Source organism: Molothrus aeneus, chromosome 21 (assembly GCF_037042795.1).
Source record: "Molothrus aeneus isolate 106 chromosome 21, BPBGC_Maene_1.0, whole genome shotgun sequence".
Taxonomy (NCBI): domain Eukaryota; kingdom Metazoa; phylum Chordata; class Aves; order Passeriformes; family Icteridae; genus Molothrus; species Molothrus aeneus.
In genome coordinates this window covers 7181993-7197562 of record NC_089666.1, presented here as the reverse complement: position 1 = coordinate 7197562, position 15570 = coordinate 7181993, and the positions used below count along the sequence as shown (strand labels likewise).

Sequence of the window (15570 nt, the reverse complement as noted above, 5' to 3'; positions counted from 1 at the left end):
TTATATAACTGGATTCCATTTTGTTTCACTCAGGAAAATAAAAATGCCAACAACCTTTAGAACCAGAAATTTATTGTAGCTTATAGACTTTCCAAACTGACCTGTTACCAATATACACATCTGAAAAGTTATACCCACAGTGGCTACAAACTGCATCAGGACATTACAACCCCTCAGTATTACCATTAAGTCATGATCAGTTTTGGTCTAAAATACAGCAGCTACAGCAACAGTATATGGAAGGATAAGTCTTCTACACATTAACACAGGACGACTGTCAGACATAAGTTAAAAGTTTCCCAGTTTACTTAAAACTAGCAGTTAATTACCACATAAGTAGTCAAAACCATTTTCCCATTTTAGAAATCTAAAATTTTACATTAAAAAAAACAAAACAAAACAAAACAACCCCCAAAAACAGTAAGCTCTGGTGTGGGTTCTTTCCCTGCTGCCAGGTCCATCTCTATTGTAAAGGCACTCCTCAGTCAGGTTCCCCCAGAGCAAACCCCATCAGTTCTGGGGCTGCTCTGGGAATCCAGCTGTACAAACACGTGCTCAGCCCTGATCTTTTCCCCCTCTGTGCCCCTCTCTGGCCCCTCCCCAGTGCTCCTGGCCCTGCCCTGGCCTGGCTGGGGCACGCTGGGCTCTGCACCCACAGCCAGGAGCAGTGGCTGGCGCTTGGCTTACCGTGCTCAGGAGGGAATGCAGTCCCAGGCTCCTGCTACAGGCAGAGCAAGTGACTCTGTAATCCACCTCCACAGAGATCAAGCAGAAATTCATTATTCACGACTCTGCATCAGACCAAATAAAGTTAAACAACCCTGCCTGACAGAAAAAAACAGCCCCCCCCATGTTTGTACCTTCCAGCTATTGCCCTCTGCAATCCCAAATTGGAACTGGGATCAGAAACAACCCAAATCACATGAATTAACATGATTCCCAAGGTTTTCTGGTTGGATAATTTATGCTACAGTTTTTCACCAGCAGGAAAACACAATTACTAAGTGTAAACAAAGGCTTAAAACACCGACAATCTGTACAAGGGGCTGCAGGGGAGGAGCAGGAGTGTTCAGTGGTATCAGCCACACCCCAAACCCTCCCACTTCCAAATTAGAAAAAAATGAACAAAAAACCCCCAAATCCCTATCCATGTAGACTGGTAGCCCAGGTGCTCAGACTCCCCTGCACCCAAACCTGTCTGCAGTGTGCACAGCCCACACTGGGCTCCAGGCACTCTCCCCAGAACTACCAGGAGCTGTGGCTCACCCCACAGCCACAGCACACAGATCTGCCCACCATGCATGTAGTGTTATTTCCCCAATAACTTAAAAGCCTTTATGGCAAGCCTCAATTGGAGAAAAAAATAAAAATTAAAACCAAACTGTAGTACACAGGGGAGCTGAACCTCTGCAGAGGCTCCTAAAGCCTTTACAACTTCTCACAAGCTTGTCTGTTCCCTCTGCAAAAAAAAAAGAGATGAAAGAAGAGAAAGGAGTTCAAGGAGAGCGGGGCATGAGCACACATGGCAGTCAAGGCCAAGACAGAGTTACTGAACATCTACACTAAGAACTGTGCCCGTGCTCCTGCTGCAGTAGGATGAGACTTGGAATAGCTCATGCTGCATGATTTTTCACTTTAGCATGTTTTAAACCCCAATCCCTGTTTTCACTACCACAAATGACATAATTACATAATTCCAATATATTTACAAAATATTAAAAAGTCTTGTTAATCTTCTACATATTAACCTCATTCTGCCACTTTACACATGCACTAATTCGGGGGGAAAAAAATTAAAAGAAATCAACAGGCTGAAATGAGCAGCTTTACCCTTTGTCAACAAGCAATCTTTGCATCTTTTAGAAAGAGAAAAAGGAACAAAGCCAAGTTTGTTTCACTGAGCAAAAAAAGACAGTTCAGAAATTCATGTGCAATGGCTACAGAGCTGTAGAGTCACTTAGCTGAGATGACATGAAGAAAAAAGTGCAAGGTGGTTCCTCACAGAGCGTAAAAAAAATCCAGTCACTGAGGCATGGCTGAAGGAAGAGGTGCTAACTACAACCCTAAACATCAGGAACTAGCTGACAGAACACAAACACGGCTGTGTGGGGCTCAATCTACTGGCCAGAATGAATTTTTTTGTTTCAAACACCATGAATCCTTGGTACCAATGGAGTGTGTTACAGTGGAGTCTTCTAGAGCGGGAACATAAAGACAAAGGGAGCAGCTAGAATCAATAACTGAGGGTAGAGTCATCCCATTCCAGCTGCTGCTGTCTGTTAACATTCTGTTGGTCCTCCTCCTGCTCTCCCTCTTCCTCCTCACTGCTTTCAGACTCTGCACTAGTGATATCATCCTCTTCTCCATCTTCACTTTCTTCTTCCTCCTCTTCCTCCTCCTCCTCACTGCTGTGTTGATCCTCATACGTCTGTTCAGACAAAAATTAGCTGTCATTACCATACTGGCTAAAACTATTTTTGTTCTTTATTCAAGGCATTAAATTCAGGAAGAGCTATTGCAGATTCCTTGCTGGATTTAGCAGTTCAGTAGGAATTAGGCAGAAACCAGAAAAGACAAAGGAAGCAGCACATTGTAAAAGAGTTCTGTGACAACCCTGGCACTCTACACAAATTGGCTCTCAAGGGTGATCCAGTGCTGCGAATTCTACTGGAAAAGGATCTTACAATAGGACACAGAGCATGAAGGTCACACATCTTTCTTGTTTCCAATTTTCTAAAAATTCAGATGTCAGCCACAGGAGAAGGAAACATCAATAAATTCCTACCAGTTTAGACAAAAGCAGGCTGTGTTTAAAGCACTGTGCACATGATGAACACTAGTGCTGGACATTGGCCTGTAAAATCCCATCCTCCAGCATGAAACTCCATCCCCTGCAAGATCCCAACCAAGTGCCCTTGGCATTTGGCACATTTGTTCTAAATCCCCAGGTAACGCCTCTGCCCTGGGCTCCCCCCCTGCCCATGGGCAGTAACCCCAGCAGCTGCCCAGGGTTACCTCCATGGGGTTGACAGTGATGGTGAGAGCGGAGTCGTCCCAGTCCATCTCGTTCTCCTTGCCCGTGTCCTGCTCCCGCAGGGTTCTCTGGTGCGCGGCGCGGATCCGGAACACGCCCAGGATGATCATGAACACCAGGAAGCTGACACAGACCACGATCACCACCGTGGCCGTGCTGGGGACAACTGCAGCCAGAAACACAACACTGCTAACTCTACACTGAGCTGACAGCTCCTCCCCTGCCCGTCACCTCCAGGGCAAATGGCTTTACACAAGTATTTCACGTGTATTATTATTTTTCATATACATTACACAAAGGCAGTTTGTCTACAAGCACTTAAAAGGTCAGTAGGAAAGTAAGAACTAGGCTTCATTTCCTTAAATATAATTACATCAATTTGAAAGACCAAAAAACCAGCTCAACTTCAATGGCTGATAATCCTGACCTGAAAAGGGATGAGGGTTTGCCAAGTTGTGACCAGAGAGATCAACAAAGGAATGATGCACGGGGTGAATGAACTGTGGCTGTGCAGCAATGTGATTGGCATGTTCCACTGGGCTGGCTGTATGGATAACATTCACCTGGAGACAAACAGAAAGTGTTAAACTCCAGAAACCCAATAGTATCATTCTGAAAAGATAAAAGTAAAGAGAAAAAAATTAAAATTTTAGTGCCTTTAATGCCATTTTCTGCTGTACTTCCATCTATTTGATGTAAGCATTCTATCAGCTCTCTGGTAGCACCACTCTCACTCCATTTGCGAAATGAATAATCTGTGTTCTCAAAGCAACCTTTCCACCTTCACATCTCCGTTAGCCACACTATCTCTTCTACAAACAACAATTTTATTTCAAGCTGAAATCCAGGACTAAAACCACATTTATTTATAAAATACTGCCTGAAATGCTCACATTTCCTAATACTGATTTACAGGACAAAACCTGAATCAATAACTGGTCGATGATCTCTCAGCTGAGGGAAGCAGTTGCCTGCTGCAGGCGCCAGGCCCGGGGCAGTGACCCACCTCCACCTGGAACTCGTTGCTGACGTAGCGGCCGTTGAGCTCCGAGCAGAGCAGTTTGAACTTCCTGTCGAACAGGGACGCCGTGTGCCAGTTCCTGTAGCGGATCAGGTGCAGAACCTCCTCGTAGTTCGCCATGGTGTCCACCCCTGGGGGACAGACACAGCTACAGCTCTGCAAAGGCACCACTTCAGAGCCCAGACAGGCATCACTCCATTGCTTCACCTGAGGTTTCTTGGCCAACAGATTTTCAAGGACACAGAGTGGGTAACAGCACTGACACACACGTGTGGCTCCGCTGAAATCCCTGGGTTGGTTTTGTGGTAAAATCCTAAACCCAGGGAGTCTTTGAAGGGATTCTGGGAGCTTTTCTATGGAATACTTTAACATAACAGAAAAGAATGATGCATGCTCCTAGGCACTGGAGTACCCATGGAAGGAACAAGCCTTTTCTGGGGCAAAATCTAACAGCAGTTCCACAGCCCAGAGGTGATGGGCTATTTGGAACAGAGTAAAGAACAGAAGGATAGTTCTAGAATGCTGTATTTTTTAGAATCACAGCTTTCCACAGAATTGCTGTGCTTGGAATTCTAAAGGTAGTCCAAGCTTGAAATTCTAAAAAAAATGAAGTATTTGGAGTAAGGGTTACAAACCACCTCTCTAGAACTGCTCCCTTTGTCAGTCCTTTCATTCCCTCCCAAGAGCAGCAGCAGGAACCCCCACCTGTGATTATCATGCCCAGGTTGGAACTGCTCATCTCAATGCCTTTCTGCTGCAATCGTGTCATGTCAATCTCCAGGCTCTCTTGTTCCTGATTTAGTTCCTCTCCCAGCACTGTCACCTCACACATATCCAGGTTGTGCATGATCTCTTCAGATACCAAAGACTCTTGAACTAAAAATCAGAGAAAAAGCCAAAGATTTAAGCAGAAACACCAGAACAATTATTAAAATCTAGGCCTGAGGAGAACAAGTATTCACAAAATAATGATTTAAAAAATAAAATACAACATATAAACAAGGGATATTTACATGAGGATAATGGCCTGGACTTACTACCATTTCCAGTTAAGTTTTTTTTAGCCCAGACCAGAGGATCTACACCTTTTTTCCCCTTACTGGATTCTGTATTAAAAGCCCACAGCTCTCTGCAGGAGGTGAGGGTGGGACACAGTTACCTGTGGGATCCTCATCGCCGTCCCCCTCGGGCTCCACCTCCCGGGTGATGGTGCTGATGATGCGGAGCTCCGGGAACAGGGACACGCCCTCGGAGCTCTCGAACTCGGAGGCGGAGCGGGCAAAGTGGTTGATGCCACTCAGGCTGATTTTCGGCTCCTCTGGCTGCAGGACCATGACATAGCCCTCCACAGAGGGAATGGAGACACAGGCCTCTTCATTGAAACACCTGAGAGACAGAAGCAGTTTTGCAGTCAAGGCGATTGTTTCAGAGGGAAGCACAATTACACGCAGTAATTGCTTTATAAATTTTTGAAAAGCTGTCTCAGACCCAGGAGTCTTAGATAAATTCATCACTGCCCTGGAAAGTATGGAATAGGCACCAAGGGAGCAATCTCACAACTCATTTTTACTTACAGTTACCACTTGGCCTCATTTCTTCGCTTTGACTTAGAGCCACAGGTAACCCCTTTAATGAAGCTGTGAGACTGGAGACACTCCCAGCACTCTGGCAGGGCTTTCCTCCCCACCTTACACACTCCCTACTCCATCCTCAGGCAGAGAGCAGAGCACTGGTGTGGGTAACATTTGCTGTACTGCAATGTGGGATGGTCACATAGCCCAGGACTCCTTTGTTTCTCCCAAGAGAGGCCCATCCCACACAGGGATGCTCCAGCTCAGCACCAGGACACACCTGACAGTGCTGGTGATCTTCAGCCTCCGGATGCCAGGAGTTGGGAACTGGCGGGAGTTCAGGTAGGAAATGTGCTGCATGGCCTTGTCAACTCTGTCAATGTCCTCCCCTTCTATGGTCAGCGTTGACTGGCTCGGGTTCACGTGGATCTGAAAACAAGGAGGAAAAGCGTAAGAGAGCACCCAGCTGAGTGACGTGATCTGGCAATTCAAACTGGAGCTCAGCACTGCCAAATGCAGGAGAACTGCATCCATACTCAAAGCAACGGGGTCATTATTTCCCAGCCCTATGGCACACAGCCTCAGCTCCCTACTCACTGCCTTACCCCAGTGCAATGTATTTGTGCTTCATTCTTTAAGAAAAAATCTAAGCACATATCCTAGTTCTGGTTTAGTAATACAAAAGAGAGACAGTTAACATATAAGAGAAATTTAGCTCTGTTCACACAACCTTGCTACTGAAAAAGCCACGTAATCTTATTTTATGAAGCTGCTTGTTAAAGATCTCTTATTAGACAATCTGCACAGCTGGTAAAACAGAGGCTTACAAATATGGAGTTTCTCTTCAAGACTTAAAAGACAGCAGAGTAACTTACATTTCTAAGACCAGGTTTATAAAAGAAAAATTTCCTACTTTTATGTAATATTAATGCAGAATGCTACAAGAAATGAGCTTGTTATATCTGGGGCACCCTGTTAACTCTGCCAGTAAAACTTGTAACTCTGATCAGAGAAGGAATATACATGCTCCCCTCTGTTTATATGCAAATTTACCTTCACACCTTTGCCAACACCATCAGCCATCTGCAAATCCAGCCCCTCCTTGCAGGTGTAGAGGCAATCAATCACCTTCTTGTTCTCCAGTTTACCAGAACGGATCATCAACCCTGCCAGGTTGCCTCGGAAAAACTGAGCCATGCGCAGTTCACCACCTTCAAAACACGAGGGAGGAAAAATCTTTACTTGTCATGATTCTTTTTGCTTTTTCTTTTGTAAAACAACAAGTATGCCAGCTGATACACACAGCATTATACACATGCAGGTTAGTTTTCATCCATTCTGGGTGTTAACCTCGTGATTATGGTCAGGCACAAAGAAAGAATTGAACAGTTCACCATGCACGTGGCCCTCAGACAGATGTGGCCACCTTGAACTGAGTGCTCCACGACAAACATCTCAAAAGAAGCCCCATACAGCGAGGTGGTGCTCAGAAATCAAACACAATGGGATGAGCCATGAAACCTGAGCCTTCCTGCTGAGGTAACACCTCCTCCTCCTCCTCCTCAGGACACAGGACAGCATCCCTGCAGCTGGGAGGGATCCGCACCCAAACCAGCACTGCGGGCTCTTCCCTACACCCCAAGGGTAGAAAGGAGCTTTCTAAAGTCATTCAGCTCATTCTGAGAGGTGTCCAAGAGTTACCTGCCCCCTCTAAAGGTGCCATCTTCTCTCTGCAGATTCAAGTGAGCAGTTTAAACCCAGGTAACTCAGCTGAGTTTAGTCTGATAAGGGCAACCTAACAAGCCCTTTATTCCTCAGTGTTTCTGAAGATGATGTCACCATGATCAGCTAGTCCATCTTGCTAAATCCTGGGGCCACAAAACACCACCTGGAAATGTGCATTTTCAAGCCCATTACTTACTAAGCAACCTGATTTTAGAAAGATGTCTAAACTTGTTTTAGAAGTTCTAAGTGATAAAAGATCCTTGGTACAACTCAAATATTCAGTGAAATGTCCTGTTACAAATTATACCATTTTCATATAGCTTCAGCTTCTGGAGTCCCTGGATGCTGCTCCCTTCTTGCCAAATTAAAATGTGATGTACAGCCAGAAACCTCTTGCCAGTTACATTCAGACTATTCCAGCAATTCTTCAACTTTACAGGAAGGGTACATATCTTGAATTCACTTTTAAAAATATACACTAATTTTAGGTATCCCAACTCAAGACACAAAACCCACTGAACTATCACTAAAATTTGTTATGAGGAAATAACCCTGTAGCAAATCTGAAATACCTGCTAGCCAAAGCTTTTCTGCCCATTCACAATTACAATTTTATATAAGTATCTGACCAAGTGAGTATCCCCTGTAAATTACAGGTCTGTGTTTGTGAGCAGCCTGATCTAAATACGAGATCAGTCTTGTTCTGAAGAGGAGCAAAGGTACCTGAGTTCCAGAGGTCCTGCCCAATGTACTGAATAAATTCTATAATAAAGACACATACCTACATGCATAAATACATACATTTATATAGGATGATGTGTGTTTATGCTTCAACAAAACTGGATGGAAGAGATTATAACTGATATTTACAACAGCAACTTTTTTCACCACTTCACTGCAATCACAACCGTTGCAGATTTGTACATGGAAGTACATTTGGATGCAACCAAAAAAATACCCAAAACAAACAAAAAAACCCCAAAACTAAGCAGAAGTCAGCTGATGATGCTCTGCAAATAGAAGCACAATGAAGACACAAGCCTAGGAGAGGATTATGTGAAGGTCAATGGCCCGAATGCAATGCCTGCATTTCATGCTGTGTGCAAGATGAAGCAATGTCTTGGCTTAAAAATGAAATAAAACAGTAGGGAAAAAACTCCAGCAACCTGCAGAGGTCTCGGGCACAGTTTCATTGTCATTTTCACTTCCTGTATATTCTGTAGAAAAGCAAGACAAAGAATAGGACAATAGGGAAAGGACCAAGTAGTTACAATTTGGCAAACTCTCAAATCCCAGAAAATACAAAGCAGCACATCCCCCAAAGCTTGTTTATATTGGACCCAGCTCCTCAAGGATTATGAGTTCTTGGAAACAAAGAGCTGCAGTGCAGGGGAAGACGCATTACTGTGCTGGTACAAGAACAGCCATGGCACCACAGCCCAAAGAGCAAGAGCTGCAGAACCAGGAGAGGAAACCTCACCCAAACCTTTGTCTTTAGTAAGACAACACAACTCTAACAACTGGCTCCATATGAGGGGAAATTAATGTAAGATCCAGACTAATAGAGTAAATCACCAAAAGGTATTGAAAGGGAATCAAAAGAAGCCATTATCAACAGAGATTTCTTAATCAATAATAGAATCACATGTATTGAGCAGTCAATTTATCAAATGGAAGCACCAAAAAATGAAAATCGGCTTTTAATTTTTTAAAAGAAACGTTCCAAGAACTTCTTTAGAAGGATAAAATCTTTTGCTCCTTGGAGACGAGCTGCATACACAAGCTAGTGCAGCCTAAATAGAGCAGACAATAAAGCAGATGTCTATTTTTATAAGCAGAAATGGTAAAATACCCAAGAGACAGCACTGCTGTGTTGCTCTGCAGAGCTGTCTGCTGGACAGGCTTCCATTGATGAGAATACTTTTCCTACAAGATGCTTTTCAACCTACTTGAAATGAAGTGTTCTGCTTGGTAATCTGAAGTATATGAGGCATTGTTACAACTACTATAAAAACAAACTAACAGTATTGCCCACGGCCACCACAAAAATCACGTTGATGGAATGCAGGCTGGTGAGCAGCCTTGTATTTCACACACCTGTGGCCAACGAGAAAACAAACAAACACTCATGGAAAAAATTACTCAGAGGAAATATGTGATACCAGCTTGGAGCAAAACCCATCTGCAAGAGGCAAACCACGTCACATTTCATGCACTAAGACCTGCTGTGTACGTCTAGATAACCACAGAGATTTCATCAGAAAAAGTTAATTAGAAGTATTAACAATTGTCAGTATTTACCTTGCCAGCATGCTCCAACCACCAGCTGTGTTTCTATCTTGGAAGGGTGGAGTGGGTAATCCTCAGTGACTGGGAAAGGATCATAGGAAACCCCATCCACGTACAGAGACACCGCGGGAAATTCGACGTTGATCACGTAGTGGTGCCACTCTTTGTCACACACCTGAACAGGGAGTTTTAAAAATTCTGTCATTTTTTTCCCATTGCAGTTCAGTAACTGATCTGGTGCCATGTTTTACATAAACATACATGCAGATGTACCAACGACCTACAACACAAGCCTGTACAGACACAGTTGATCTTCCACACACATGGCACACATCTGAAAAGCAAACTGACTGCCAAACATTAATAAGAAGTTTCTTTATTCTGTTGCCAATACAGGAAGCTGCATATACTTCCTTTCCTTTAATTTTTATATTAAATAACAGCCTATTCCAATCTAAAAATACATTTCTACATGCATGCACATCCTGAAATACTGTTATAAGACAACCTTGCTTGACAAAGGACAGGTATTTGCTGAGAGGAACTGTTAAAAAGACAGGACTATTTATCACAGATCCAGGGGGCTGAGAAAACGTCACATGCTCAGAAGTACTTGAATGCTATAATCAACCTGGAAGAAATACCTCCTGCTTTCTCATGCACCCCACCTTAGAGTGCATCGAGTGAAGGCAACTGCTGTCACAGCTGTAAGACTGACACTGCACTTTCTACTTTATATTCAAGATGAAAAGCTGAAGCTGAGCCTGCCACTCAATCACAAGTGAAACAAGCACTGCTTGTTCTGGAGGACAGGAGTTTGGAGAGGCAGGAAGCATTTATTACTAAGGACACTGCCAGGGCTGGTAGTGGCTGCTGGCTCTCACTCTGGCACGGTACCCACGAGCTGCCAGGCTCACCTGATTGAGCTTCCAGTGGAACTCAGCAGGTTGGTAGGACTTTCCCTGGGAGGGATCCTGGCGGAACAGGAACACCAGGCGGCAGTTGTGCACGTACAGGGCGTAGTGGTGCCGGTTCATATCTGCAGGCAGTCCAGGTAACAGCGTTAGTTCCTGCTCTCAACCTCACCCACAAAATGCCCCTGCTCTGCAATCTCACACTTCAATACCAAAGCCACTGGTAGGCAGCAATCAATGCAGAAGTAAATCAGGCAGGGTAAGAGGAATGTGAAACATCTGCAGCAGCAGTGAGGGCAAACACTCTTGAAGAGCCCATGAGGCTGCAGAACAGACAGAGAAGTCTCTCTATCCAAACCCACCTAAAGCAAGGCACAGCACTGAAGAGCCAGAGATAAACCTGTCAGCAGGAGAAAAAGAGCACTACTTGCAAACAGAAGAGCTTTCTTTGATACAAATGGCAATTATGGAAACAGGGTTATCACATTTCCTTCCTATTAATGGCATTTTCCAAACTATTGTTTCTGTGTCATAAGCAGAGAGTGAAATTATGCCCAGAGTAAAAAAAAAAAAAAACAAAAACCACTTAAATTTCTGGAGAAAGAGAAATTATATCCTCCTAAGGAAAATAAAGATATAGCAGTAAATGCTGTCACTAGATCTGATATGTGTGTCTTAATGTTTTTAGGCAGCATCAAGAACAAGGCTATCTTTGGAGATGCAAACTCCAGGCTGCAGTGCCAGAATAAGTCACCTACCACAGTAAAAGAAGTGCATGATGTAAACTGAAATAGAATTAGAAAAACAAGTCTGCCCAATCTGAAGCTACATAATCTAAGGCTGAGCCTAAACATAAGCACAACAGTGATTTTTAAAGTCAACTTCATATAAATTCCAAGAAAACCTTAAGGTAGAGAAAACACTGTCACATGTGCTGCCAGAGCACATAAAAACCTGACCAACCCCAAAGACTGTTCATAATTGAAGTATTGACAAACCTGTCTTGTCTGAATTGCACAGAATTGTCTCTTTCTCCTTGGTTCCGGGCCCGTGCCTCATCCACACTGAAATCATGAAGGGCTCTCTCAGATTGACTGTGACAACACCATCTGGAATCCTCACAGCCTGTGTGCCATTGAACTCGAAGACCTGGTCGCTGTCGTGGCCATTATCCGTGGGCAGCCCCACAGTCCAGTTAGCAGCACTGCTGGGAGGGGGCAGCAGCTCAGCTGTGCCAGAAGCAGCACCTACAACACAAATGCTCAAATCAGAACAGAAATTTCAAAGACCACCACCGGTTTCCAATTCAACTGTTTATCTCAGCACTAACTTCCCAGCACCAACTGTCAGGATTATGCACTGCCATCACCCAATTCTCCTTTTAAATAGTGTGGCACTAATTACAGGCATCTAATACCATGGTAATTTCCACAAATTTCACTTCTGGGTGAACAACTAATCTCATAATAAGCAAATTCAACCTCCACAGCTATAGAATCTTATTCTGCCTCCATCTCAGGAACCCTTTCATTAATGCCACTTGGCCCTGAGCCCCAGGAGCACGATGCCTTTCTCTGGACACTGTACTTAGCTGTGAGACCCCAAGTGATCCAGCTGAAGAGAGTGCCCAACACCCCTCCCAGCCCACAGCACAGTCAGCAGCAGGACCTGTAACGTCACACTGACCTCAATCAGGGAACAGCTCGGGAACTGCCTGGGTCTCTGGGGTTACATGCTACTCAGACTTTCAATTACTTTCAACTGCAGCCGAAGGCATAAATCATGAGTGATAATTTATCCCGTAATCTCAATTCTTCCACATGGCTACAAAGGACTCTGCTGACTTTTTTAAGACCTTTAAATGCAGCATAAGTGGATGCCAAGGGCATTTATTGCTAGGGTAAGCACGGTACAAATTTAACTGATCCAAGTTAAATGGTTTTTTCTTGGTTTTCTCTAGTTTTTCATCATGTATTTCTCAGATTGCAGCCATTATATCCATCATGCTGAGCAAAGTAGAGGCTTTAACAGCTATACCCTTCCACACAAATTCTTCCAGCTCTTCAATATGAATCTCATGCAAGGGTCATTATTAGTCTATGTAAGACAGCAGAGAGGCAGAAGAAAGAGATTCTTTACCACATTTGAGAATTATTGTAGAAGTCACCTTCAGGCAATTTCATGCCTTTTGCTGCCAGTGAGGAAATGAGTTGAAGGAAACTATGTGCAAATGAAGACCAGATCTACTCATTGATTTCTGGTCAAACATAAAATTCAAAGTAAAACTAGTAAGCAAGAGAGACCACTTTTATTTGAACAAAAGCCTTCTTACCACAAAGCCTGTGGATGGATTTCTCAGAGTAGGTGTCTCTATCACAGCCTTTACCAATATGGTTGGTTTCTAATTCCACCGTTGCTTCGACTGAGGTTATTGGCTCATCACATGTCTCCAAATGCATCCCAGGGAACAGAGCCAAAGAACCAGTGCCAGGCTCGTATTCTATTCTTTTGCTCCAACCTGAATATTTATTCAAAGAAACAATATTAAAGATCTCTCGTGTTTAACTGAAGGCACCAGCAAATGCTAAAAGCAGAGAGGAAAGACAGCAAACTAACCTTGCCAGCCAGGCTTGCACGTAGGCTTAACGCTAATTTTAACCAACACATCTTCAGCAGCTCTCTTCTTCCCACAGTCATAGGCTGTTACTGTCAGTTTATACTGGTGTTCTTTACCATAGCTCAACTTTTCTGTGTTTTTTATATAACCTGACACAGAAAAAAGGCAATTATCAGACATCAAGACAATTCTTCAGGGTCTGCATACAACGCATCCAGGTACCACCTATGTACTTCATACAGACTTGAATAAACTCATCTGCAAGTGCATTACCCTGCACCGTTTGACTTTTCAGGGCCAGGCTCCAGGCCCAGGTGCCCCTCCTGTGTGGGTGCCCAGTGCCAGCCCGGCCCAGCTCCGTGTCTCACCGTCCTTGTCGATGGCAAAGGGCACGTCCGGGGTCACGATCTCGTAGCTGCAGATCTGGCTGAACTGGGGGGAGCAATCTGCATCCACGGCCTCCACCTTGAGCACGTTGTCGTACCTCTTGCCCTCGATGACCGTGGCCTTGTAGGACTTCTCCTTGAACACTGGGGCGTACTCGTTCACGTCGTTCACCTGGATGTGAACTGTGGCCCTGCAATGACACACACAGGGCTCCAGGGCCTGCACACCCTGCTCCTCCAGCACTGCACACAGCAGCTCCCCCTGGTTCACCTGGATGTGAACTGTGGCCCTGCAGTGACACACACAGGGCCTGCACACCCTGCTCCTCCAGCACTGCACACAGCAGCTCCCCCTGGTTCACCTGGATGGGAACTGTGGCCCTGCAGTGACACACACAGGGCCTGCACACCCTGCCCTTGTTGCAAGAATTACACAGCTAGGTCAAACCAAGGAATAAGAAAGGAAAACCTGTGTTGAAGGTCTGTTTCCTGGGTAGTTTAAACAAGCAAAAATCTGCATTTTACATTTGCCTTTTTTTTCTTCCAGTTCCGCTTACTTCCATGAATGTGAAGGTTTGGGTTTTGATTAATAGGAATATTTGCACCTGGTTCTGAAAAACTGTTACTTTTCTCCTGTTCACAGAAATGCTTTTTGGGTATTACAGGTTCTGCCAAATCAGCTTCTTTTTCACATGAAGCCATCCTTCAGCATTCCAGCTCTCAGAAACAAGCAACCACTGACTAACAAACCCAGCAATCTCAACTACCCTAACTAAGAAGGCAGTGGCTGTTTCTCCAATGTATTGCTATATAATTCAGTGGAGTTCTAGGTTTTGTTTACTATCACCAGTCATTTGCAAATAAAACTCAAACCCTTGTATAGTTATAGAATAGCAAGGGTTTGTTTGTCATGAAGATGACCTCTGCTACTCTATTCCTCATCTTATTTATGCCTCTCTCTCTGCTTCACACAACTGCTCATCTCCCACATGCTCTGCAGATGTCTACACCAGAGTGTCAAACAGTTATTCTCAAGTGGGTTTTCTAGAGACTCTTTTATATTGTGGTTTTTCCTTAGATAAAGATAACCTAAAGACTGCTTTGTTCCCATTCTTTAATGTAGGCAGAGATGAGCCCCATGCTATTGATCTTGGGTTCTCTGGTGGGGCTGTCTGGAAATGATGGAAACATGAATGCTTTGCCATTTTGTTAAGCTTAATAGACTGACTTCTTGAACCAGTTTTTTGGATTTAGAAACTGAATCCCAAAATAATGTCCAGGCCTGGTACCCCACTGCAAACTCTACCAACTCAAGACAGACTGTAAGTGTATCAGTAAGTTTATCAGTAAGCGTATCAGCAGTTTATCAGTTTATCAGTAAGTGTATCAGCAGTTTATCAGTTTATCAGTAAGTGTATCAGCAGTTTCCCTGCTTCTATCCCCACCTGGTTTTCTAATGTAAACCCGGAGATATCAAGGGATTAAGCAGTATCACCTAAGATACAAAAGAAGGGATGTTCAAGCAGTTCATGCCCATTTTGCTGCCCTTTTTATCACAATTATTGCCCTGCTTGAGCAGGGAGGTTGGACCAGATGAGCCAGTGTGGTCCCTTCCAAGCTGACCCTTTCTGTGGTTCCAGGAGAAGCCTTCCAGGATGAACACTTGGTTCACATTTACTCTCAATACACAGACCATAAATCACCACAAGCAGGAGAGCCCTCGGAGCCACACTCCCCCTCAGCCCACCCCAGACTGACTTACTTGTGGGATTTTTTTGCATTTGCTCCATCTGGTCCCTTGCCACAGTCGTAGGCCTGGATGGTGAAGGTGTAGTCCTTCTGCAGCTCACAGTCCAGCTTTTCCTTAGAGCGTATGATTCCCTCACCAGTGGATTTATCCACCACCACTGCTTCAAAGGGAACATTCTGCCCGTGGATTTTAAATCCACAAATCTCACCTAAGAGTTAAAGTAAAGATAGGTTAGAACTGGTCAACATGATGATACATTTTTA

The 15570-nt window shown here is 44.2% G+C and overlaps 1 protein-coding gene across 4 annotated transcripts in view; it reads right to left on the bottom strand.

Moving 5' to 3' along the window:
- Positions 1 to 55: 55 nt before the first annotated feature.
- Positions 56 to 15570, bottom strand: part of CLSTN1 (calsyntenin 1) — a 29605-nt gene continuing 14090 nt past the window's right edge. For 2 of the 4 annotated variants that reach the window (XM_066563915.1, XM_066563916.1), the window contains 16 exons: positions 15320 to 15515; positions 13540 to 13748; positions 13171 to 13320; positions 12887 to 13072; positions 11553 to 11801; positions 10558 to 10679; positions 9653 to 9815; positions 8518 to 8568; positions 6680 to 6837; positions 5907 to 6055; positions 5215 to 5441; positions 4761 to 4931; positions 4041 to 4186; positions 3462 to 3597; positions 3016 to 3200; positions 56 to 2428 (listed from right to left, as the gene is read on the bottom strand). In XM_066563915.1, coding sequence (XP_066420012.1) covers positions 2234 to 2428; positions 3016 to 3200; positions 3462 to 3597; positions 4041 to 4186; positions 4761 to 4931; positions 5215 to 5441; positions 5907 to 6055; positions 6680 to 6837; positions 8518 to 8568; positions 9653 to 9815; positions 10558 to 10679; positions 11553 to 11801; positions 12887 to 13072; positions 13171 to 13320; positions 13540 to 13748; positions 15320 to 15515 — 2693 coding nt within the window. In that variant the 3' untranslated portion in view covers positions 56 to 2233. The remainder of the gene's footprint in view (positions 2429 to 3015; positions 3201 to 3461; positions 3598 to 4040; positions 4187 to 4760; positions 4932 to 5214; positions 5442 to 5906; positions 6056 to 6679; positions 6838 to 8517; positions 8569 to 9652; positions 9816 to 10557; positions 10680 to 11552; positions 11802 to 12886; positions 13073 to 13170; positions 13321 to 13539; positions 13749 to 15319; positions 15516 to 15570) is intronic. The other 2 variants (XM_066563917.1, XM_066563918.1) reach the window with 1 other exon arrangement.